This window comes from Dryobates pubescens, chromosome 1 (genome assembly GCF_014839835.1).
Source record: "Dryobates pubescens isolate bDryPub1 chromosome 1, bDryPub1.pri, whole genome shotgun sequence".
NCBI classification, from domain to species: domain Eukaryota; kingdom Metazoa; phylum Chordata; class Aves; order Piciformes; family Picidae; genus Dryobates; species Dryobates pubescens.
In genome coordinates this window covers 10,606,152-10,630,000 of record NC_071612.1, presented here as the reverse complement: position 1 = coordinate 10,630,000, position 23,849 = coordinate 10,606,152, and the positions used below count along the sequence as shown (strand labels likewise).

Genomic DNA, 23,849 nt, shown 5'->3' with positions numbered 1-23,849 from the left:
TCAATCCATTCCCCCTCATCCTATCACTACAAGCCCTTGTTACAAGGTCCCTTGTTGGTTTTCTTGTAGGTCACTTTCTGGTACTTGAAGGCCTCCATAAGGTTTCCTTGGAGCCTTCTCTCCTCCAAGCGGAACAACCCTAACTCTCATTGCCTGAATGAGATTCTTTTAAGCTGCCCACTTCTCCCCTCTCAATTCTACAGAGTAAGTTTTGCACATCTTCATTTCACATGCTTACATTATTTTTGCCTTTTTTTCCCCTTAATTTCATGTTTTTTAAGTCTTCAGCAGTTGCATGTTTGACACAGTTTTGTTATCCTAGATGCTATGTTATGATCTGGCACACGGAGCATTAATTCCTTTATCAGCTCTATTTCCTTTACAGTTGTTCATTTAATTGAGCTCCTCTGTGTATTTTGCAAAACAAGATGCATTCATTACAACTTGCAGACCTCAGATAGGATTGTATGTGGTTCAGAAAAACAGCACTTTTGTAGATAGTTGTGGAAGTTGGGTGGTTGGTTTATTTTTCAGATGATGGGAGGAAGCAGTAGCAGAATTCTTGCATGCATAATCAGTAGGAACTTTCCAGAAGCTCTTTATTCCAGTTATTTTCTTTTAAAGCTGTGTTTACTCTAAGAATTCGGCTGAGGCAGTTGAAATATGTGGCTGCAGTGGAGAACAAAATACACTGTATGTTTTGTTCCTCTCCTTGTTCTGCTTTGACTTGTGCAAACAGTTGTAATCCAAAGGAGGAGATCATACAGTCTGTGACTGTGGTAGTGTACGATCCAGTTTAGGGTGCAAATTACCCTCTTATGGTACATCCTGACACTGAGTAGTCTTGTCTTGAATAGAGTGTAAATAGAGTGCAGCCTTCTCTTTCACAAGCCCTTGGAGCGGGAAGCGGCATGCCTTAGCTTTACAGTGTTCAGGAGCCAGCACATCTGTGTGACCATGCACCTGCATGTGGCCGGAGATGTTCAAGTACTGTCTCCAGTGCAGGTTTTGAGCATTAACACACACTGCTGCTTGTAAACGGCCCCTGCCTGCTGCTGGGGATTCAGCACCAGAAGCGCCATTTCCTACAGCATGGAGCAATTTCTGCTGAGCATGGCAGCGATGGACTCCTCCAGTCCAGGGCCACACAGCTTGCCCTGGAGAGGTTGCAGAACCACAGTGCTGTTTATTGGGAGGCTCCCTGTTTTGCAGAACAGGCTGCCCAGAGAGGCTGTGGAGTCTCCCCTCTCCAGGGAGATGTGGAACCCATCTGGATGCAATCATAGAATAGCCTGGGTTGAAAGGGACCTCCAAAGGTCAGCTAGTCCAACTCCTTCTGCAGTAAGCAGGAGGCATCCTCAACTCAATCAGGTTGTCCAGAGTCCTGTTGAGCCCTCCTTTGAATATCTCCAGGGATGGGGCCTCAAATACATCCCTGGGCAACCTGTTCCAATGTTTCACTACCTCATGGTTCTACTGTCTTCACCCTGTGCAGCCTGCTTTAAACTGGGGGGGTTGAGCTAGGTATCTCCAGAGGTCCCTTCCAACCCCCACCATTCTGTGATTCTGTGGTGACACCATGCATAGAAAAGAGATGGGCAACCATAGGAGTGCTGACAATAACCTGCTGTTGTTGGCCAAGACAAGCTGGAGGGGCTTGTTTGGTGGCCAGTTGTTCCTTTTCCCTCTCCTACCCATCTCTGATGGTGGCCATTGCTCTTCAGCCATAGGTGAATGCACAAGAAGGATTAAGAACTTGGCTTCCTGCATCCTGACTCAAAAGTAAGCATATGTGCTTTTTTTGGTGAGTAGAAACAAATCAGTTTCTACAGAGATTTTTTTTGGGAGTTTTCTCAGGCACAGGATGAAATTTTGAGGTGGAAAAAAAATCACATTTTTTCCCCCCTCTATTGGGCCAGTGCAGTGAGTACCAACTGTATTTTTGGGTGCTTGGGATCCATGTGTGTCACTGTTGAGCATGTGGCTGTTGAGGAACATGTGCAGTACGTACATGTCTCCTGCACAGCAATGTGGTGGGGTTGGATCCTTGCTCTGGACCCAGACTGGAGCTGTTGCTGGGGAAGACAAAACTGAGGAGGAAAACACCTCTTCTGTCCCATTTAATCTGTTCTGGGTGATGCTAAAGCAGTATGTTGGGTACTTTCATAGCATGTGTGTGTGAGCTTAAGCACCGATGTTCACAGACACGTGTACGGTTTCTCTTCTGCATCGTGCTGTCCTAGCTGTAATCTGAGAGCTGTAGCCCTTGGACAGGGCAAGGCAAGCAGGCTGTATATGTTTCCAGAAAAGCTTAGCTAAGTGCATTTTTCTTATTGTGTTGTGGGCCTGATTCTTGAGGGGGTTTAGCTGCCCTCAGTTGTGGGTGCTCGGCATTTTTGCAAGTCACCCTCCTCAGAAGCTGGTGGTTACAATTTTATTTTTTTTCAATGGGAAAAAGCCTTTTTCCGTTTGCTGCTCCATAAACTGAAACCACTAAAGAGCCCTTGCTTAGTTTTCCATACGCAAGCACACACTGATGGGAGCATGAGGGGCACTGCAGGTTTTAGGAAGCTTTAAGTGTGCGAAAACAAGGAGCTCTAATGAAAATGGTTTTGCAACCTAATTGTAGTGGGTGTGCCTTTGTTTGCAAAAAGAAATGAAAGTGCAGGAGGCTGAAGTGCTTTCTTTATCCTTAGAAAGGTGAGCAATATAAACTTCCCCAGCCAGTTTTGCCAAGGTGCCTGAGACCTGCACGTCCCTGCAAAGCTGTGGCAGTCTCCTCCTTGTGACCATTCACCATGGCCTTTGGGGCTTGAGCCATCTTGAGCCTTCGCTCTCTAGAAATACCATGGTTTGGATGATGGACCTTTCTTGGTGTCCTAAGTGCTGTTCCTACAGGGTGTCTTGTTCACATCACAAGCTCTCTGCCTTTGGGGAAGCCAAAGTGTCTTTTCCAATGGTTTTGAGATTCTTGACTTGTCCCCTGGTTGGAGATTCAGACCTCCATGTAAGGCTGTTGAAAACAAGAGGTTTGTTCCTGCTAGCATGCTGTCTTTGGAATACTCCATGCATCCTTACAAATGTGGTCCCTGGGGGCCAAATGCTCTGCTGCCTTCTCCCTCAGCCTTGCCAGCTACCCAGTGCCCCATAGAAACATGATCCATTTTAAATAGATGCTGTTTTGCAGCATCCTGGACTTGCTGTGTGAGGATGAGAAATGCTAACATCAATTCTTTAAATAACATCTAGTAGTGTTGGATGCACAGAATTATAAAACATTTTTATATTCTGAGACTCATTTGCATCTTCACATTAAAAACTGTGGTTTTCTTTTCAGGGAATGGTTGCAAGATCCGATTTGTTTTGAAATCAAAGCTAGATTTTTGTTCTTGGTTTCCTCTTTGCCCTTCATTTGACAAATTTTTCTTGTTCTATAAATACAGAATTGTAAACAAGGGCTAATCCTTAGCAACAACCTGGAAAGTTAACATTTCTCTCCAGCTCCTATTATAATTAATTCAGACACTCTGAATATGATGTGATTTACACATAGTATTCCTAAGGCCAGGAGGTACTAATATCTTGTTAGAGAAGTGAGGGAAAGAGCACGCTTTTGTGTGTGCCATATAACATAATTGCACTGCATTTTCTTTCATAAGAAGATGCTTAAAGATGCTTTTTACTTTACATTTGAAAAATGGAAGGCTTCTGCTTTTGCATTTGGCTGAAATTGTCTTAAATATGTTTTCCCTCCTGCAGCAGTTGACATTGTCAAAACATTTTGCAATGTACATTTTAATAATACGGGTTAAGACCATCATTATATTAATTTAATTCTCAGTGTAGGTAAATTCCACTTTGTCATGGAAGTTTTTCGCAGTAAACATCATCTGTTTTCCCTGTGCGGGAAAGAAAGGGATAATACAGCTGATGGAAGGATAAATCCCTTGTTAAAATACAACTTGAACAGTCTCTCTCATGGTCCATCCTTTCATTGTATTTAAATTCTCATTTAATTTTGTTTTGTTCCGTTGATATTTGTTCGGGGAGTGTTTTCTGTTGCGTTCCTCTATGTAAGCCACACACAGCTGAAAGACTGCGACTCCCAAAAGGCCGTGATTAAAACATTATGGATGTGGCAAACCACAAATGCAAAAGTAAGTTTACATTTAGATTTTCTTCATAAAATATTTTATTTGAGTTTTGTAATACCTTGGTATCGTGGTCAGCGTTGCCATAAAAATCCTGTGTTATATGGAATGATACAATCTGTGAAGCATTTCCCATTATGTAGACACCATGTCTTTAAATTATAGCAATTTCTTAAGATTTTAAAGCAAAATGAGCTCTTAGAAGTGTGATTAATAGCAGGGAATGAGGCTAACACTGGGTCATCAGTGGCACTCCATTACAAAAGAGGTTGGACTAATAAAAGCATCCATCTATTTGACCAATAAAGCATTTGAATGATATGCTTATAGTTTTTATCATACCGTAGTTACTTTGTACTGAATAAACTGTGATTTTACGTGCTGGAAAAGGAGCGTGGAACAGGCAGTGAGGCTGAGGTGAGAGCAGTTGTCTCAAGTAGGGAAATATCAGGACTTTTATGTGAAGCTTGATGTTTTCAGAAGCCTTCAGGTTGCAGTGTCTAAATTTTTGAAGCCGCTGTGAAATATCTAAATCCCCCGTGACCCGTGCCTGCCTGCCCACAGTCGTTCGGTGAGGCTGGCCCTCGCTGTCCTGCAGGGAGGGGAGAAAGGAGGGTATTGTGTGTAATCATTAATTCAGAGTTAAGTCCCTGGCAGCCCCAGACATCAGAAATACTCTGCTGAAGCACAGGAAATGGGGCAGCACTTCTGTTTTCCTGGTGTGCGGACGCCAACCCCGTCCTCCAGTCGCACCTTTCATCTTGGCCGCTATTATGCTGTCAACCTGATGTATTAAAAAATAGGCAGTTGCCTGAACAATGCTGCATTTGGGTTTTATTTAAATACCTGCCTTATTAGTAGGTTTTACTGATTTCATGGGTTTGAACCTTTTTCTTTTATTCCTTTTTTTTTTTTTTTTTCAATATATTATTATTTTACTACAACAAAAGGCTAAATATTTTCTGAAAAAGAAAACAGAGGTTCTTGGCCAGCCATGGATGCCCAGGATTGTGCTGTGAAGAAAAGCACCAAATATTCTAAAACTTGTGAAAAAATGATGAGAGGGGAGGCTTCTGGCCACCATGCTGTTTGCACATGAAATGGCAAGGGAGGGGAGTGCAGTGCCAGGGCCAGCTGTGACCTTGGATGCTTCGTACATTTGAAACTTGCCTGCTTTTACTCTCTGTTTGGTGCTGGTGTTGGTGCTCAGCAGAAGACAGTGGTGAACCAGGGGCCACCGTGCAGGTGGGAAAAAAAACTGTGGTATAGACCATGACTACATCCTGTACCCCATCTGACTACAGCATCTTATTTTACATAGGAGAGGGATGAAGAGACTTCTGGAGGTCACACACAGGGACTGTGTCAGGGCAGGAATGTAACCTGGAGCCTTGGATTAACTCCCACTAATAGGACTATCCATCTTCTCTCCCTGTATTTCAGATCTTTTCTGAAATTCATGTTCAGGGTAGAGAAGTTACAGAAACCTCCCAGGAGGGTGTTGCAGTGGGCAACTTCTTGAACTTTGTGGGGATGAGAGATGGGAAAGGAAAGGCTTTATGGAAGGTAGCAAATCCTGGAGATTTTGGCATCTTGGGCACCTTGAGGACTAATGTCACAGTGCCTCAGGGCCAAGAGATGGATATTGGATGAGGAGCAGTTGGAGGCCAGAGGGTTTTAGTTGAGAGAAGACCTCGGGGGAGCTTCTGACCCCCCATTGTAGGTTAACAAAAAAGAGCTGTCGAGATCTGCAAGGGCAGCAGAGTGGTGAAGGAAGAGGGTTGAGGAGGGGAGACAAAACGGAGGAGGAAGAGGACTGAACTATGCCCTGCTGCTTCAGCCTTGCGCAAGGAGGGGAGCAGGCAGCTGGCATGGGCACAGATGTATGTGTATGCATGTGTGGTCATGCTGGGCAGATGAAGTTGGGTAGAAAGATGCCATTTTGCTTGTTTGTTCAAGAGAGAAATGAAATTTTCTCATCCTACCTTTTGCAGTTACTGCTTTATTTTTATTTATTTATTTATTTTTAAAAGAAATGCAAATGGATCTTTTACATCAGTGGTTTGGCCAGTAAATCTTGTTTTGCAGAACACTTTCAAGTGTTTTCTACTCCTTTCTTTCCCCTTTATTAGAACAGATGCACAGCTATGTTGTTTTCCCCTGCTGCCTGTTGTCTTGACGTTGCACAGCAAGACTGCAAAGGCTTTTTGTTTGTTGTTGTTGAAGGGAAGGAAAAAAAACAACCCTTGGTCCACAGAAGAGTTAACAGGATTTCACTTGATCTGCTCGTTTATGCAATGAGTAATGCGAGGTTGGTAACAGCAAATTGTTGTTTATAAGCAAACATGGCACTGTGTAAACAAGAAGGCCTGGTCCCCAACTGGTTTGATTTCATGGTGGTCAGCAGCTGATGTATGTAACGTACAACCTTTCTGCTTCTCGAAATGTCAGAAGAATGACTATTTGTTTGTCTTGAGTTCTTCCCAGCTGTTTACTCTGTAATGCATTTGCCTCAACCTTGATTCCCTAAGAGTGGCCCCTTTCTCCTCCCTGCTCTGTTTACATTAGTCCTGCCCCGAGTGTCACCTATGAAATCTGTTGATTATTCCACCTGGTTAATGTTAAATTGCTCTTGCAAGATGATGTGTTTGTTCATAAACACAAATGCTGGGCCCCTTGTTTACTGTACCCATGGCAGCAATCAGTTATTAAACAAATATTGCTTTGTTTGCGGGTGTGAGCAGCAGTTTATCCTGCAAGGTCTGGAAAAAAAACCTTTAAATGCTGGGATTTTGATAAAGGAGAAAAAGGGGAGCTTGTCCCTGGAATGTGGCTGAAACTCACTTTGGTTTGCTTTGCTTATCTTTAACTTGGGTGAAGGGGCTAGAAAGATTAGCAAGTTGTTTGGTTTTTCCAAGAGATTTCCTTAGTGTAATGATATCTATCCAGTTGTTTGCTTTTTTCAGAAGGGAGAGAGCACTCGTGCAAGACGACTAGCACAGCGGTAGACGGCTGATGGCTAGAAAATCCTGCATGGAGCAAACAAGGAGTTAGAAGGTCTAGGACAAAGATATAGGGCTATGAACCAGGTAATCACCCTGAAGGTGTACAGCCTTGCATTCCGTGTCAGCGTTTGGTCGGGGGCTTGCTTTTTGGCTTCTCTCTTTTCTGATGTCAGATTTTAATGGATGCACATGTCCTCAATGGAGTTGGAAAAGGCAAGGCTTTCACTTTTATTTCTGAGGAGATCTGAGGAAAATCTCTGGTTCAGAAGCAGAGATGTTTGAATGGAGAAGGAAAAAAAACACCCCAAATTTAAAAACGTGCTCTGTTGCTCCTCCTCCTGTGAGTGAGATGACCGAGCTGCTTTGCTTTCTATAACTGGAAAACTGCGTTTACATCTGCTAATTTCTGTATGCTGGCTGTTTGCTCTTTGGTTTCTGGGAGCCCTAATTAGAGAGAGCCATCCTGGCAGTTGTTGCTTTTGGGTCGCTTTGCAGATGAACAAGAAAAACTCGCTCATACCATCTTTGTTTTCCAAAATGATTGTTTGTTGTTGTTTCTGAATGGGGCTTGGATTTCAAATGCCGGGCAGGACCTGTTAGCACTAACAGTAAATTGTTAGGGCTTTGCACACAAAGGGAGTGAACCCTCTTAGAGTGACCTTGAGAAAGAAATGTTAACTCTGTTTGTATGAAGGTGCTGTCTGTTCCTTTAGGTGTGAATTAATCTGTTAAAATATCTTGAATATACATTTATAAGAAGCTTTTGAAGGATAAAATTAAATAATTGTCCTTTTTCATGCTTTGGAAAATCAAGCAACAGAATGTGCATATAAAATGTGATATATTATATTCAGTAGCTTGCTTCAGTGGTCCAAACATACTGTTGGCTTTGGCTACCAGAGCAGTGTCAGGGCTGGAGGGGAAGCAGGAGGTACCTGAAGTGTGTAAGTGGACAAGCTGGTCGTCAACTGACTCGTGGTACTGTGATGAATCAAACCTTCACTGCTTTAAACTAAATGAAAACAGTGAAGTGAAAATTGTATTGTGCAGAAGTATTGCAAAGCTGCACCTGGCTTTGTGGTGGTTGTCAGCTTCTGGAGGCTGGTGGAGAGGTTAGAAACACTTTAAAGGAGATATGCGTGGAGGGTGGGAGTCTAATTCATCTACAGCCAGCACTTGGTCTTGTGAGGTTTGATCTCGTCTTGCTGTAGCAGTGCTGCTGCTGTCTAGCATAAACTAACCATGTTTACTAAATGCATCTTTGGCCTTTTACTTGGTTGAACAGTCGCCTGTTTTTCTGTGAGGCAGACTGGAAGGCTTTATGTTGTGAGCTCAGAGCAGTGTGCGTACAAACAAATACGTCCCGGGCTGTGAGAATAGCTCTGCAGTTTCTGTTCCTGTTTTGCACCACACCGTGGGGAGCCCTGCAAGCTGCTGCACCTGGGCTGGGATGAGCAGGTGGGTAGCTCCTGAGGGACGACAGCCACCAAAGCAGCTCTGTACCTCACCGTGCTGCAGTTAAGTGCCCTTCCTTCTGGAGGAGCCTTTTTTGTGGTGCAGGTGGTGCTGGCATCCATACGGTAGCAGTCACAGAGTCGTATGGCACAAAGAGCTATGGTTTCTTGTTTGGTTTGGGATTTTTTTTTTTTTGGCCATTTGCCATTCCCTTCCTTAAAGTAAATGATGATCCCAGTGATGGTAAGGATGATTTCTGTCAAGCTCACGACTGAAAGACAGCTCTCCCCAAGAGAGAGGAAGGAACCTCACTCTGCTGATGATGGTATGTAAATGATTACATCATATTTGCCAGTCGCTTGGAAGTGGCCCAGCTCTGGAGCTTTTATGCAGCTATGGCATGAGCCTCATGCTGAATATGGATTTTAATAGCTGTCAAGCTGAGAGGCATAGATTGAGATAGAGCTGGCTTTGCAAAGGGGGTTTGTTTATCTGAGGTGAGACTAGGAGTAACTTCTGGGAGCATGTGTAAAATAGGAGGATGCAGAAAGCTCATTTGGGAAAAGCGGAATTGAGTCTTACCTCTAGGAAAGGAATGAGACCCGTTATCTTGACAGCTTGGCGTGTTTTGGTGCACAAGCTTCTCATGGAGACCAGATCTAGTTCTTTTAAGCAGAGCAAAAGGCAACCTTTTGTTGCCTAATTATTTCTCTTGAATTTGCTTGTTCTCTGTTTTCAGTGTTTGTGGTCAGCAGCACCCCCATCAGAAGAGATTTCCTTGGGGGTGACTTCAGTGACCGATTTTCTAAGAAGTTAAGTTGTTTGGCCATAATTTCACAATAAGTCAGTGTGGCACAAGTGGGATTAGGCTCCTGACGCTCCTTCTCTTCTCAGCAGAGTCCTTTTAAATTTCAGCTCCTGCAGAGCATCAGTCAACCTTCACTGAGCTGCCTCCAAAGAATTTCAGGTCCAGTGGCTCTGCCACTGATGCTGGGAAGAAGTAACACAGGCAGTGCAAGCCATGCACCCAAACAGTGAAAACCAGGTTGTGTCATCGTATGTAGTTAAATAATTAAAAAGCTGTGGCGCCCTGTATCTCGATGGGATGGGTGAAGCTGCTACTTGGGGCACTTGAGGATGGGCATAAGCCCTGGCAGAGGTTCAGGTTCATGGAAGTTCAGTCTGTTCCCAGGCAAGCAGTACCAGAACAAGAGGACACAGTCTCAGGCTGCGCCAGGGGAGGTTCAGGCTGGATGTTAGAAAAAAGTTCTATACAGAAAGAGTGATTGCACATTGGAATGGGCTGCCTGGGGAGGTGGTGGAGTCGCCATCACTGGAGGTTTTTAGGAGAAGACTTGACAGGGTGCTTGGTGCCGTGGGTTAGTTGCTTGGGCGGTGTTGGATTGGTTGATGGGTTGGACGCGATGATCTTGAAGGTCTCTTCCAACCTGGTTTATTCTATGTATTCTATGTATTCTATGTATTCTGTTACTGGCATGACCCACAGAGACGAGGTAAAGCAGCTCATGTCCTTCCACGCTGGCCAAGGTGATGTGCTCAAGCAGTTTTGGAAAGCACTGGCTTTTCGCTCACTGAATTCAGCGATGCCTTCATGTTTTCCTCCTCCTTGTTAGGTTTTTAGCTTTTCTCCCTTCACCATGGCTCTGCATCACCGAGGAGCTCTTCCCTAGCATCAAGAGGGCACCGAAGGGGATCAGGCCTCCCAGGTGCCAGAGCTGCAGGTCAGCTCATGGGAATACCATGGGAGCAGAGTGATTTGTTTCCCTTCCCTGGGGGGATTCAGCACGTCAACTCTGTGATGCACTCAACCTCCGCCAGCCCAAAGCCTGGGATAAGTCCAGCCAAGATGAGAGCACCAGGGCCACACCTGGGTCAGGAGGCAAAGCCAGGGATGTGCTGCAGATCATCCCATTTCTGTGGACTTTTTATTTCCTCAGCACTAAATGAAATTTCAGATTTTAGATACGTCTAGACATACACAGTGCACGATAAAGTTGATAATACATTAATCATTTTTAACAACAGGTAATATGCATAATTTATGGTGTTACAGTGCTATCTTTTTTGATATTTATGATGGATAATGCTCAGTTTTTGCCCTCATATTACTGCTTTAAATTATACCACAAGAAAATTAATGAGAAAGTAGATTTATGGGTTTCATTTGTTTGTCAATTCGGAAATTAATTGGGTGTTAATTTTAGCCGTCCCTCATCAGACCAGGTCTTTAGTATGTGTGCATTACTTTGCATTCATTGAAGCCTACCTCCCATTTACTGTGGGTCACTAGCTTTGCATACATTAAAATAGCCCTCAGGCTCATTCTCTTGATTACTTTTTGAACTGCCATGCATTAGAAAATTTACGCCTTTCTGTTATAATTATGAAAATTCACTATTGGAAGATGGTGCTTGCATAACAGCAAGTACACAGTCCTGCTCAGCGAGGTAAGATCATATAGAAAATCCCAATACATTTTTGTTCTAATCCTACAAAATAGCACTCTCGACAATCTTTGTTGTGCGAGTCTCATCCTTTGAAATTTCAAGGATCCATTTTAATGCACTGAATTACCTCTTTAAGCTGAGGAAATATCAAAGGATTTCACCTCGTCGCTGTCTCTTTGTTTCCTCTTTCCACACATCCCGTGCATGTTCCTCCCTTGCCTTGCTCCAGGTTTGCTTCTCCTTCTCCCAGTGCCGCTGTCAGACGTGACTCAGCATCGCTTTTCAGGACAGTGGAGCCTGACTCGCTCCGTTCCTTACTATTTTGGTTGATTCTTAAAGATCACCCTTAATTACTCTTTGAATCCATTTCTCCTTTCTCATACTCCTGCACAATTCAGCAACCACCAGTAGTGTGTAGGCGAGTGGCCTTCAAAGGGGTAAGCATGAAGTTTTATCCAAAAAGTACCCTAATGTACTGACAGTTGATCTATAGTTAGTTAGTACATAATTATACCTAAAATACACCCTGTCAGCAGGATAAATGACGGCTACTGAAAACTCTAAAAGCATGACGGGTGTTCACCCATCTGCAATGACGAGAGCGGAGGGGTTTGTAAGTTGAGAAAGGCTGGTGAGTTCAGCATGATCTGATTTAGTTAAATCATGCCATATGTTGGGATGGCTCTTTCTAATAGTCGTGCTAACCACAAGCACAGGCAGAGAGAAGTCATCTGGTCCACCTGGCTAGTTTGGACTCCCCTCCCCGGCGTTATTTCTGTACTTAGCGTGGTGGCAGCCCTCGAGCTGCTCATGTGAAGCTGGCTGATTCACAGTTAATTGTGACATGGTGTAATTTAGTAAATGAGCAGCTGAACATCTGTACGCCTTCCCCCACGGTAGATCAAAGCCTTACCTTTCACAAGGCTTTTAATTTCCACTGGTGAATCCTTTTTCTTTTGCTGAACTCATGGATGGTGGGTCGGCGCTGCTGGCCGCCTCACCGACCTAGGGACGGGGTGTCAGCTGCAGGAGATGGGGGTCTTGGCGTCAGCTGGGGACCGTCGAAGCATGTTCCTGGAAAAATTCAGGAGTGGTGCTGGGATGTGGAGCCTGAGGAGCTTCCCCCTGCAGGGCACTTGCTCCAAAGATACCGGGACTAAAAGGGACCACCTGTGAGCTGGACAGTGGTCTCCTGGGAAAGCCGTCGTGGTCCTTGGGGGTGGTGACGAGGAGTGCCAGGCTGCTTCTGCCTTGCTTTGGTTACCTGCACTGGGGTAAGGAGCAGCTTCGCTCATGCTTTGTGTGTTGCCAGAGCTGGTCGCGCTCTGAAGCACGTTTCATTTTCAGGAGGTAATATCCTGTCTTTGCAGCGTTGCACTGTCATGGGATGCTTCCAAACATTGTTTGTTTGATTTGATTTGATTATTTTTTTTCCATAATTAAACAGAGAAGTGCTCTAAACTGACCTTGCTTTGGGGAGATGCTTGCAGCAAATAGGTAAAATGTTTACTTCTAAACCCTGCATGGATGACAGTATGTCTGCTGGAGAATTTAGGACTTGGTCTTGTGATTTGATCACTTAAATCTGATTTTACCATTAACTCTTCTGCCTAAAAAAGCAGAAATATATTTTATCAATCTGTGTTGTGTTTAATTTACATGTCCTTTCATGGCTGGGCCAAGTTCTTTAAGGGCATTTATTCTGCTTCATATAAATAATTGATCAGCCAAGTTAATTTACTTCTGCCTGACTTGGTCAACCTTAATTAACTGCCCTGGAATAAAGACTGAACTTTTTGTTAGCTTAATATCTTCCAGAAATGTGACGAAGGGGCTGTATGATGACAACATTTTTGCTCTAGCACCGATCCCAGGGGACTGACATGAGGAATGATCTTTATGTGCATGTATGTATTGGTAAACACCTCCTAGTGCTAATGACTGAAATATAGCCATCGGCCTTGGAGGTAACTTTGAAACATGAAGGCTACATCCTGAATCTGTAGTCCAGGTTGAGTCTGGAAGGATATTAAATCAGAGATTTTAAGGCCCAGAAGACCCTGGGGATATTTTTTTAAAGGTGATGAGATGCTTAAAGATGTAGATTGGTGCTTATTCAGAAGTCTTAAAAATGTCTCGCCAGATGCCTCTGTGTATGGTGAGGCATCTAAATACATCTGAATATCAGCCCCTCTGTCTTTCAGACTTGCTGTGGGTCCTTGCTCTGGCAGGTGCTTTGGTTGGTAAAGCCTCCCTCGTGCTGGCATTAAACAATGCTGCTTAGTCTTTAGAAACTAGACTAGGAGAAGAACTGCAGAAATTGCACACTTCAGTGCCCACCTCCTGCCTGCTAATCTCCATGCTTAACCTTGCTTATCTAAATAGTCCAGTGGAGCTGTGAGACGTGTATCTGCAGCATCTGGGCTTTGTGATGTTACAGACTACTACCTCTTTTTTCTTTTTCCTTTTAATGGATTAGCAGAGAGCATTTTCAAAATTAGGATTCCTTCAGGTTCTGTCATTTTAGTTCAAAACACCAACACTGGAGTCCTCAGAGAGATCATTTTGACTCATCTGAAGTACACATCCAACCTCTGTTTTTTCAATTTTGGCCATGCTCTTAAAGAAATTAGCCTACTTCTGTCCAAGTCATCTGGAAGATGATCAGCTGCTGTCCTCCTCCTGACAGTGTGTGCCTTGCTTTGATTCCACTCAACTACCTTCAATGTAACATACTCACCAAGGAGATGGGCCAAACTGTATGGCTTTGGCTTTGTGTTTGACTCTACTTCAAAGCTAGAAAAGGTTTTGTGCAGAGGGCTTTTGAGAAACTGATCGCTGTTGTGAGACTTTTTAAACCAAGCTGGCATTAAGTCATAGAAGAACAGTTCTTTTATTATGTGCTCTTTGATCTCAGGATAAAATTTTACATGTTGTTGTTCATACTGCAGCTTAGCTTTGGTCCCTTCATACGGGAAAAACATCTTGTGTCATCCCTAATAATCTTAAGAGTCCTTCTGTATCTGTCCTAAAGTGAAATATCATAGAGTTTCATTAAAAACCAACCAACCAACAATCAATCCACTGGTAAGAACCTACCTATTTTAAGCTTTAAATCTGTCTTTTCCTTTGTAGAATTGATAGGAGAGTCATTCTGTTTTGTAAAACACAAGGGATGGACATGCTTTTTTGACATTAAGTGTCTAAAGTCAGAACATGATCTCCTGAATGTCAAGGAAGCTTTTCATAGAATCATAGAATAGCTTTAGTTGGAAAAGATCTGTAAGATCCTTGAGTCCAATTGTCAACCTAACACCACCATGGCCATTAAACCATGTCCTGAAGTGCCATGTGTACATGTTTTCTGAACACCTCCAGGGTGGTGACTACACCATCTCCCTGGTAAGCATGTTCCAATGCCTCACCCCCCTTTCAGTAAATTTTTTTTCCTAATATCCAATCTAAATGTCCCCTGGTGAAATTTCAGGCCATTTCCTCTCAATCTGTCCCTTGAGACTAGGCAGAAGAGACCAACTCCCACCTCACTACAACCTCCTTTCAGGTAGCTGCAGAGAGCAATGAGGTCTCCCCTATATATATAAATCATTATGCAGAGCAGCTTTGTCAGCACTGTTTAGGTTGCTTGGGGTTGTATTCAGGCCAAAATCACAGTTTGTGGTACTAGACCCGAAGCTTCAGTTCCGTTCCCGGAGAACCTAATCATGTTGCATAAAGCAAACCTTGCTTTGCTTTTTTCTGTCATAATTTTGAGTGACAGACTTCACTAATAGGCTTCTGTGAGGCCTGCTCCTCTGTGCTGAGGAGAGACAATTATCTCAGCCATCCTCAGTGTGCTATCACCTCAGCTCATTTAGGTGTGCTCAAAAAGACAAATAATAATCACTCTTGCAGAAAGCTCTCGCAGGTTGATTTTCATGACATGACGCTTAATGATCAAACTGAACTGCGATTATTTATGTCACCTCACATTTGACTACAGTGAGGAAATAAACAGTTTTATCTTCTCTCCCTTGAAAATCCTGTTTTCTGTTGGAGGTATTGTGGCAAAGTGGATTCATTTTGTATTGGCATCCAGTTGAAGTTATATTGAAGTTGACTGCCTGTGAATGGGTGTTTTTAAAGCAGCGTTTGCTCAAAGGTCTTCACTGCTGTTTGTAAAAGAGTTTTTTCAAAGTCCAAACATCACCATTTTCTTTTCATTCTTTTGATACTCCCTTTGCAAACTCCATTTCCTTGATATCTGCTGATGATTCTGCTGGATGTGATACACAGAGTGGGTACAGGCAGTGGAGGGACTGGGGCCAGCCATGTGCAGCTCCGGTGGTGATTGGCTGGAGTATTTTGAATGATAAAATAGAGCCTTAAATTTGTCATGGGAAAGGTTCTCAAGAACTATGATATTTTGTGACCAAATACTATAAATAATCCATCTTTTTCTCTGTCCTATAGGTTGGAAAAATTGTAGCAATTTCTACTGTTGTTTCTTTCCAGGAGCATTTTGCAATCCTACAGACAATAAATAATCTCTTGACTGGTTTGGTTGTGAATTATTTGCTGTGTCCTGGAGATATTTTGCTCAGAAGGGCAAGCCAACAATTCGTGATCAGGCAGTGACAGATCTGCTCCTCAGTGGTGCACATTCTTCTTACTGCTGTCAGAGGTATCTTGGAGCTTTGGTTGGTGTTTTCTCTGACCCTCCTTAGTAGTTTATCCAGTCAATTTGTTGCATCAGAAGTGCCTCGACTGTTTTGGCACATTGGTTTTAGCATCTCTTTCTACCATGGTGTCTACAGGAGGCACCCTCCACTAATTCCTTAGTATGTCCTTTCTCTCTGAGGTGTGTTCTGTGTGGTGGTGATGTGCTTGCTCACCATTTGCCATTGTACGTCACAGTAATCAAAGACATGAGTCTCTGGCTTTAACCTGCTGACCCAGTCTTAGATGGTGGTCATCCTTGTCCAGTGCTGAGGTCATTCATGTCATGGTTGATTTTCTCCAGTTGACACTTGACCCCAAATTTGGATGGAAGCAGAAAACAAATCAGTTTGTTCTTTTTTATTTCTCTCTGGTTAAAAGAAGCATGTCCTTTTTAGTAGTGCAGCATAGAAAGATTTCATGGTATACTTTGGAGTAGCTTGTGAGCTGTCTGGGGAATCTCAGTCATGTCTCTTCTGCGGAAGCAATCTGTGCCATGCAGTCACTTCCCAATGTGTAATCCAACCTTGCTTGGTAGATGTAACACTTATTTAGGCCTTACCATGCTTGTGGGCTTGCCTTATAGTGCCAAAAATGAAAACCACACCATGCTCAGTCATTGTCAGAGCAGGATCATGTTAAAACCCAAAAGCTTTTGCTGGTGGTGTAAGGAAAGCTGCAAGTTTGTTTGGATCTCTGGAGCTTTTACCAGGGAGTCAACAGAAGCCTTACAGTGAGCCTCCAAGCCCTTTCAAAGATTTCACAAAACAGACTGGAAGAAATTCTCATGGAGCAGATGAAATTTATTTAAATGCAATCAGAAGCTTTGAAACTACCCTCGCACTGTCCATCTGCTTGGGTGGCCATCAGTGTTGATAGAGCTTGTCATGGTTGGAGCTGGCTCTGGCTAATGAGTGGTTCACCCATCTCAAATGTGAATCAGGGAGGACCACTCATGTTGGAGCACAGTGGTGAAACAGCCCTTGTTAGTCAGCTGCTTCTTAGGTAGGACATTTAATTGTCATCTGTATGGATCCTCCACTATCTGAAGCTAGCGAATGAATGAGAGTTCTGGCATTAGTGTGTTGGGCAGGGATAGACCTCTACATGTGGCATCTGATGTTGAATGTCACTTGGGGACCAGCAGACACCAGGCAGCCAGAACTGGGAAGAGGCATTGTCTCCAGCCAGTACTGCACCTTTGGTGGCTGCAAGCTCAGAATTACACTTGCAGAGTTCCCAGGGAAAGAGCTTCCCTCAGTACTTTTCCATTGAAATACATTCCTTGCTCTCACCCTTTCTGATTGATGTTTTTCCTTATATGTTGGAAGAGAAGAGATTTTTCTTCTTCCTTTTGACCCAGGGTAGTTACTGAATTCAAACTGGTTCTTCCTTAAACGTAAAATGTCTTCCTTCCAAGGGGAACCGTCCCACACAAGAGCATTTGGCTCACATGTGCATGTGTTGAGTTAGCATGGAGTAGGCAATGTGCTTGCAGCTTGGCTTTCCATACCCTGTCTGCCCCTGGGTCAGGGTGGGAGGAGGAGCTTTGAGGGAAAGATGGGCTGGCAGAGCAGGTTAATAACATTTAAATACTGGACTTGAGGCCTTTCAGGTGGAAATGCCCATAAAACAACTCATCAAAACATCTCAAAGGTAGTGGTTTGTAGGTGGAGTCTGATATATGTGCTTTGCTTGGGAGAGTCAACTTGTGCACAAAAACTGCCAGTTAGTTTCCAGGAACTCATCTTCATTGTTTTTGTGGGTCCCACAACCTTCACCCAAGGACAGACATCCACCATGGGTCAAGATCTGTCTGTGAAAATCTGTGGCTACCAAGATGATGTAATGCAGTAGGTTCTTTGTTGTAATGCAGTAGTGCATCCAAAGTCAGACCAAATCCATAGCCAACAAATGTGCCCAAAAGCCTCATTCTGGGAGCAGCTGAAGTGGTTTGCCCCAGGCAAAAACTGGTGATGTCCAGCAGATCCCACACTTGGCCTGAATTGCTTTAGAGTAATAAAAGGTGCTAATGCAGCAATATCTTGGTGTTAATGGAAACCAAAATAGTGAATGCTCTGCTTCACCTACCTGCCCCCTACACAGGCTACCTCAAGGTTTTGATATTGTCCATCATATGTTGCAACGAATGACTCATCTGTTTCAAAGGAAAGCATCCAGATGTAACTAGAGAAATTTAATTATGTATTCTGTGCGTTCGGTCAAAAATATATTTTTTTATTATTTTTTTTCTCTTAAGGGAAAAAAGATGTTGAGTAAATAATACTATATATAGAACAGAACTAACTTACTAAAATTATAGCTGTACCAACAGATAAATAAACATAAACTAGTAGCATGAACCATTAATGAAAGATAAATGGTATGAAGGGAAATGACAAATGTTTACGGTTTTGGCAGGATTTAAAACAAGGCATGTCTCCTTATACACAACAACTGTTTTAACAGCTGCCTTTTTTTTTTTTTCACTTCCCCCCCCCTCCCCTAAATTATTTCAGGTTTTTGAGTCATGATGCAAGAATCTGGGACTGAGACAAAAAGTAACGGTTCAGCCATTCAGAATGGAGCGAGCGGTGGCAACCATTTACTAGAGTGCAGCCTGCGGGAAGTGAGATCAAACGGCGAGACACCTTCAGTTGAAATTGGGGCTGCAGATTTAGCACATCTTCAGCAGCAGCAGGTACTGTAAGATGTAATCCAAGTTTCTTACTTCCAGACAAAAATGAAATGTTTAACCTCCCCCCTCTCAAACCCTTCGCATTTGCCAGCCAGAGGATGCTTTTAGGACTTGCCTAAGACATTCTGTACGTTTTTATCCTTAGGAGACTGCAGTTGTGAATGTAATGGGGAAAGGCTGGAATTTTCTTCTGGGGCTCCTTTTTCAATTGTTCCTTGGAAATACCCAAAGATCAGGATGTGCTTCTGTTGCCTGAATGTGTTGAGTCTAGTGGCAGCGATTGAGTGAACTGCTGTTTACAAATAACTGGTTTCCAGAGTATGTCACTGGGTGGAAAGTACACTAACATTAAGTTTTGTTTTTGCAACAAATTTTAATATAACCTAGCAACCTCTATCAACAGAATGTTTTCTATTAGTGAGAAAGGCTGTGGAGGTATCTGCTGCGGCACAACCTCCGAATAAATAAATCAATCCATCCTGTGGCAGTACTCCTGAATTCAGGAGAATCGGAACCAAGTTGTGCGTTTTGCCCTTTCTGTTTTAATTGAGGAATTTTCTGGGAAGTGACCGAGTTTCACCCATGGAAATGTATCTGCTTAGTATGTTTTGTCGTCATCTTCTCCCTGTTAATATTTTGAAACCCTCTGAGGAAATTTTGCACCAAAGCTCTGGGCATGTGTCGTTAACATGCTTGGGAACAAAGGCTGCAGCAGAGCCATGGTGAACACACTTACGCCTCACCCGCACCTTCTCTAATGCAAAAACCTTTTAAATAAGCGATTGGCAGCTGGTTAAGACTCCCCTAAGTGTACAGCGATCTTTGCAGCAGGTTGTTGTGGAGAAGAAAAAATCCTGCACTCAAAAACAAAGCAAAGCAAAGGCTTGTGGAGGAGCAGGGGAGACCCCCGTTTGCCAACCTGAGACAGAAAGCTGCAATAATTAAGCAAGTCAGAAAAATGGATGATACTAAATGCACAGACTTGGGTTGTTTCAATCATTTTCATCCTACAGGTTTTTACTTGAAGTGAGAATACCATCAGTGAGAAAATCACAGCCATGCTGAATTCATTACTGCAGTAGTCACACAAAACCACGGATAAAATTTCAATAACTGCAGGCCACAGTTGAGTAAACAGTTGCACTGAAACTTAATTCCTGTTGACTTTTCCCTCATTCTTCGCCAGGGGCACATTCTGATTCGTAGTGCAAAGACAACAGGGGTTACAGCTTTGATTAATATAGGACAGTAGAAGAGGAGCAGAGCAGTAAAATATGTTCAACACAAAGGTCTCATCTTAAAAAGGCTTCGTATCAAGATGAGTTTGTTACGTTGTGTTTTCCATAGGAGTGCTATGGAATTTTCCAACGCTGCTTTCTGCAGGGAGAAACAGAGGGGGAGTCATGCGAAAATGTACACACCAGAGACCAGAACTGCTCCTCCACTCCTACCACCAGTTATCCACCTTCACTGCTGGCCCCTCCTGCCAAGGCTTCTCCACAGCCATCCCGAGGGCTCCTGCTGCCTTAGATAACATCGTAATCTTGCATGGAATGGGTTGTGTCATTCAACAGCCACCCATTCGGTCAATTAAGGAGTGGCACCAATTCATTCCTACCTGGGTCCTCCAGCCCTCCCCCAGATGGTGCCCAGCACAGCCACAAGTGCTGCCAGCCCCTATGGGAGCAGGGAGCAGGATTGCTAGGTTTGGGATTGCTTTCACACAGCTCAGATTTTAGCTTACAGTTTATTTATCCTTTGCCAGTCCAATAAATGTGGCTGGGGAGCTTGCTTTTCTCCAAGTTCTTGAAAGACCTTTATGTTCTGTGTTTGAATTCTGCTGTTAATTGGTTTTGATGACTAACTTCTCCATGGCGTGCATCTTTTAGAAAGCAAGTCCATTATAAAGTTTAAGGCAGTTATTAAAAAAACAACAAAAACAAAACAACCAACCAACCAAAATAAAGCCCAAACCCCAAAGACCTGATAACAACAAAAGGATCATCAGAGCTAGCATAAAAATATCAATCTTTGTGTTTGGAAAATATTTTTAAACGCTGAAAAGAAGAAAACCCCGTTGTTTTCAGACAGCTAATGCAAGCATTTACAGATACACATACAACATGGAGCATAATGTTTAGATGTTTCTCCATATACAACATATGCTCTCAGGTCACTTAACAGAATGCGTTGTACAAAATGCTTCTTCAATACAAATGAATGAGATCTGCATTAAACAGCTATTTCTTAAGAGCATTTCATTCAAATCTTTTCTTTTTGCCACCTGGCACTTGTTTTGTTTGGGAAGGGAGAAAAAAAAAAAAAAAGAAGAAGAAGAAGAAGAAAAAGAAAATCAGTGGTGGGTAGTTTGAGCTTTGCTGTTGTGGTTTACTTGTGCGTTCCCTTGATGAGTGTGGCAGAGCAGAGAAACTTGGACGTGCGACGGCTTGTGTAAAGCATCTGGGCTGAATTCTGGTTCACATTTTCGGTGATATTTATGAATTTGTAAGGAGTGATGGCTTTGTTAGTATGAGGGAGGAAAACAGAAATGCTTTGGGGTTTTTTAAGGAAGCTTCCACGGGTTTACAAACTTATAAATATTTTTACCATGGAGAAATATGGAGCTCCACAGATGTTCATGTGTTTGAAGGAGCAGTGTGTGGTGTGAGCACTCTCGTAGAGGAGGTGCAGGGAGGACTTGTTGGACCAGTTTTGTGTTTCCCATGTCATCCTAGTGTGTTTCTGCCATGCAAGGAGAAAGAGGGTGATTTGATGCTAAATTATTTTAGCATTAGCAATCTTGTAAAATGTACTGCTAAGCTGGGAGTAGCAAGTGTGGGGTTGAGTTCTGCTATGTATAATAAAACCAAATAGCTCCAACTGATGTTTATGTTTGTAATCATGAAGTAAGAAAGCCAAGGCAATACAAGTGACTCTGCAGGGACAGTACGTCTGTGGAAGAGTTTGAGAAATCATCCCCAGAACCAGACTGAAAAGGAAGGAAGCCTCTTTCCTGCAGGATTTTGGAACTACTGAGGGTGGGAGAAGTTGCCCTCCTGCTGTTGCTGACCCACAGGTGACAGTGGTTGACATCTCATGGGAATGATTGTCAGGATGAAGTAGAATGAACAGGGTTTTGCTGATCTACTTATAAACTTGGAATAGACATGAAGGTTATCTGGGTCATTGGACTGTTTGAAGAGATCAGAAGGAGGCATTTGGCATGGGGTCGGGCAGTGGGGCTCAGGAGCTTGCTCCGAAAGGTGTCCACAGAGGCAGAACCAAGGGATGGAGCGGAAGACATGGGAACTGGGTACCAGGCAGAGTCTGGCAACATTTCTTGGCTCTTGAGGCATCACAGAAAATGTCTGGAAGGTGCAAAATTGGTGTTGAAGTGACCCAGAAGCTGAAAGTCAGGCTGTGGATGAAGGAAGCTTGGACAGAAAGTATGTAATAATGGGGTGAGTCTTGCCTACTGAGGAGTAATAAATAAAGGCTCATGAGGACAAACTGCCTTTTAATGTATGATCACAGCTTTAGTTGCTTCAGTGGTTTCTGACGTCTACTGAAATTGAAGGTTTGATGCTTCAGTCCTAGCCAGCCTTTTTTTTTTATTGGCTCGGCTTATAAAATAAATATTATTTATTGTGTTTTATTTTTATCCTCAGGACTATTCATTAAAGTGCTCTTTGCATTATTAGCATTGAAACAAGAATATAAATTGAACAAAGAGAACGAATACAAAGTTGAATTCTGGTAGAAAGCAGCAAGACACCAATGCTGTGTTGCGTGGTGGCAGAGATACAAACCTCTCCACATCAATCGCGAGATCCACTTTGATACTGGAACTTCAAGTACTGCCCCACGAGTATAAAGCTCAGTATCTTTTGTCTAATCCAGAATGCTTTTGAACTTTTTAGGAGGTATGTCTTTAATAGTAATTTGTTGACAGATTAGCTACAGAGATTGCAAAGAGTTTATTTTGCAGAACTGGCAGGCTCGTATCAGTGTTCTGTTAAGGAGAGAGAGCACACATTGCTGTTTTGCAATGGCTTGCATTTATTGACAACCTGTGCTGAGCAGGCAGAATTGGAATGTTTGTATAATGTAAACCTATAGCTTGTCTGATGGGGTGTAGTGTACTTTCAGGTAGTGCATAGATAGCTTGATAAAGAGGGTTGCAAGGTGACTGTGTTTATGACAAAGAGGAATAGCAATACAAATGCAACTAGTACCTGGAAAGACAAAGAGGAAGTTTATATAAAGAATTGTAGGGAAGTTTCTTTTCTTCACTTTGTCTTTGAGCGGAACTATATTGTAATATCAAGTGTCACTTCAAGCTTTCTGAAGAGCTTAGGTAAATACTGTTTTGCCATGTGTCCACAAAGTAAGGAAAGAAGGGGGTTTTTGCCTTGGAAAAAAAAGAGACAACGTTGTATAGATTTCATTGCATCTTGTTTTGTACTTTTTACACTTTTATTCCACTGAATATATACAAATGAAAAATACAGTTTTGTTCATGTAGAGGACACAAAAAGAACATTTGATAGACACAAGAAATTTGGACTAGGTGCTCAAGTCAATGATGTCTTCACAGTCTCACTGACTGCATTTGGGGTGCCTGTGGTGTTGATGTGATGAGCCACGGTTGAGCCCTGTGCCAGCTGTTGTTTCAAGAAATGCTGGGATTCGAAGTGTTAGGCTGAAGGAAGCAAACTCTGGGGGACTGTGTGGGTTTGTCAGATTCTGTTCATGTCCAAGGACAAGGAAAATGAGGGACAAGAAATGGGGGATTTGGTGTATTGTTGAGAGGCTGCTTTAACTGGGCAGATCAAAAAGATTTGCCTGGAAATTATCTGACTACATTGCAGTGCAAATTAATGTTGCTTGTTTTTTTTTTTTTTTACTAGTTTGGTGATTTTCATCTTATTTTGAAAACCCGTGGGGAGAGGTTACAAACTGCATCAGGTTTATGGTCCCACTGATCATGATGTGGACTTATCTCTTCAGAACAAAACTGCTAAACTAGATCCCAGATAAAGTCTTTGTTTTATATTGACATAACTGGGTTAGGCCAAATTTGTTTGTTAGACTTTGAGGGAGCGTTCATGTTGAGTCATTCTGTCTGAAGAGGCATAAAGCCTAATTATTAATCTGCTGTTGCTATTGAAAGAGGCGTTTTGAAAGTATAGATTGAACTCCATGCAGGCTATTGGATTGTGTCTGATTTCGTATTGCAGGGAACTGATAATTGATGAGCATGGTGAAAAGTTCACTACATTTGTAGAGCTTGTGCTGTTTGATCAGAGAATGTGGGGGGTGTGGTGTGGAAAAAGCCAACTCGAAGCTCCTGGTA

At 42.9% G+C, this 23,849-nt stretch overlaps 1 protein-coding gene across 9 annotated transcripts in view; it reads left to right on the top strand.

Annotated features, from left to right (window-relative positions):
- FOXP1 (forkhead box P1) overlaps window positions 1–23,849 on the top strand; it is a 399,727-nt gene that overhangs the window by 215,028 nt on the left and 160,850 nt on the right. For 7 of the 9 annotated variants that reach the window (XM_054161346.1, XM_054161354.1, XM_054161309.1 and 4 more), the window contains one exon: window positions 18,315–18,496. In XM_054161346.1, coding sequence (XP_054017321.1) covers window positions 18,326–18,496 — 171 coding nt within the window. In that variant the 5' untranslated portion in view covers window positions 18,315–18,325. Of the gene's footprint in view, window positions 1–6,972; window positions 7,241–8,914; window positions 8,937–18,314; window positions 18,497–23,849 lie in introns of those variants that run through there. The other 2 variants (XM_054161321.1, XM_054161340.1) reach the window with 2 other exon arrangements.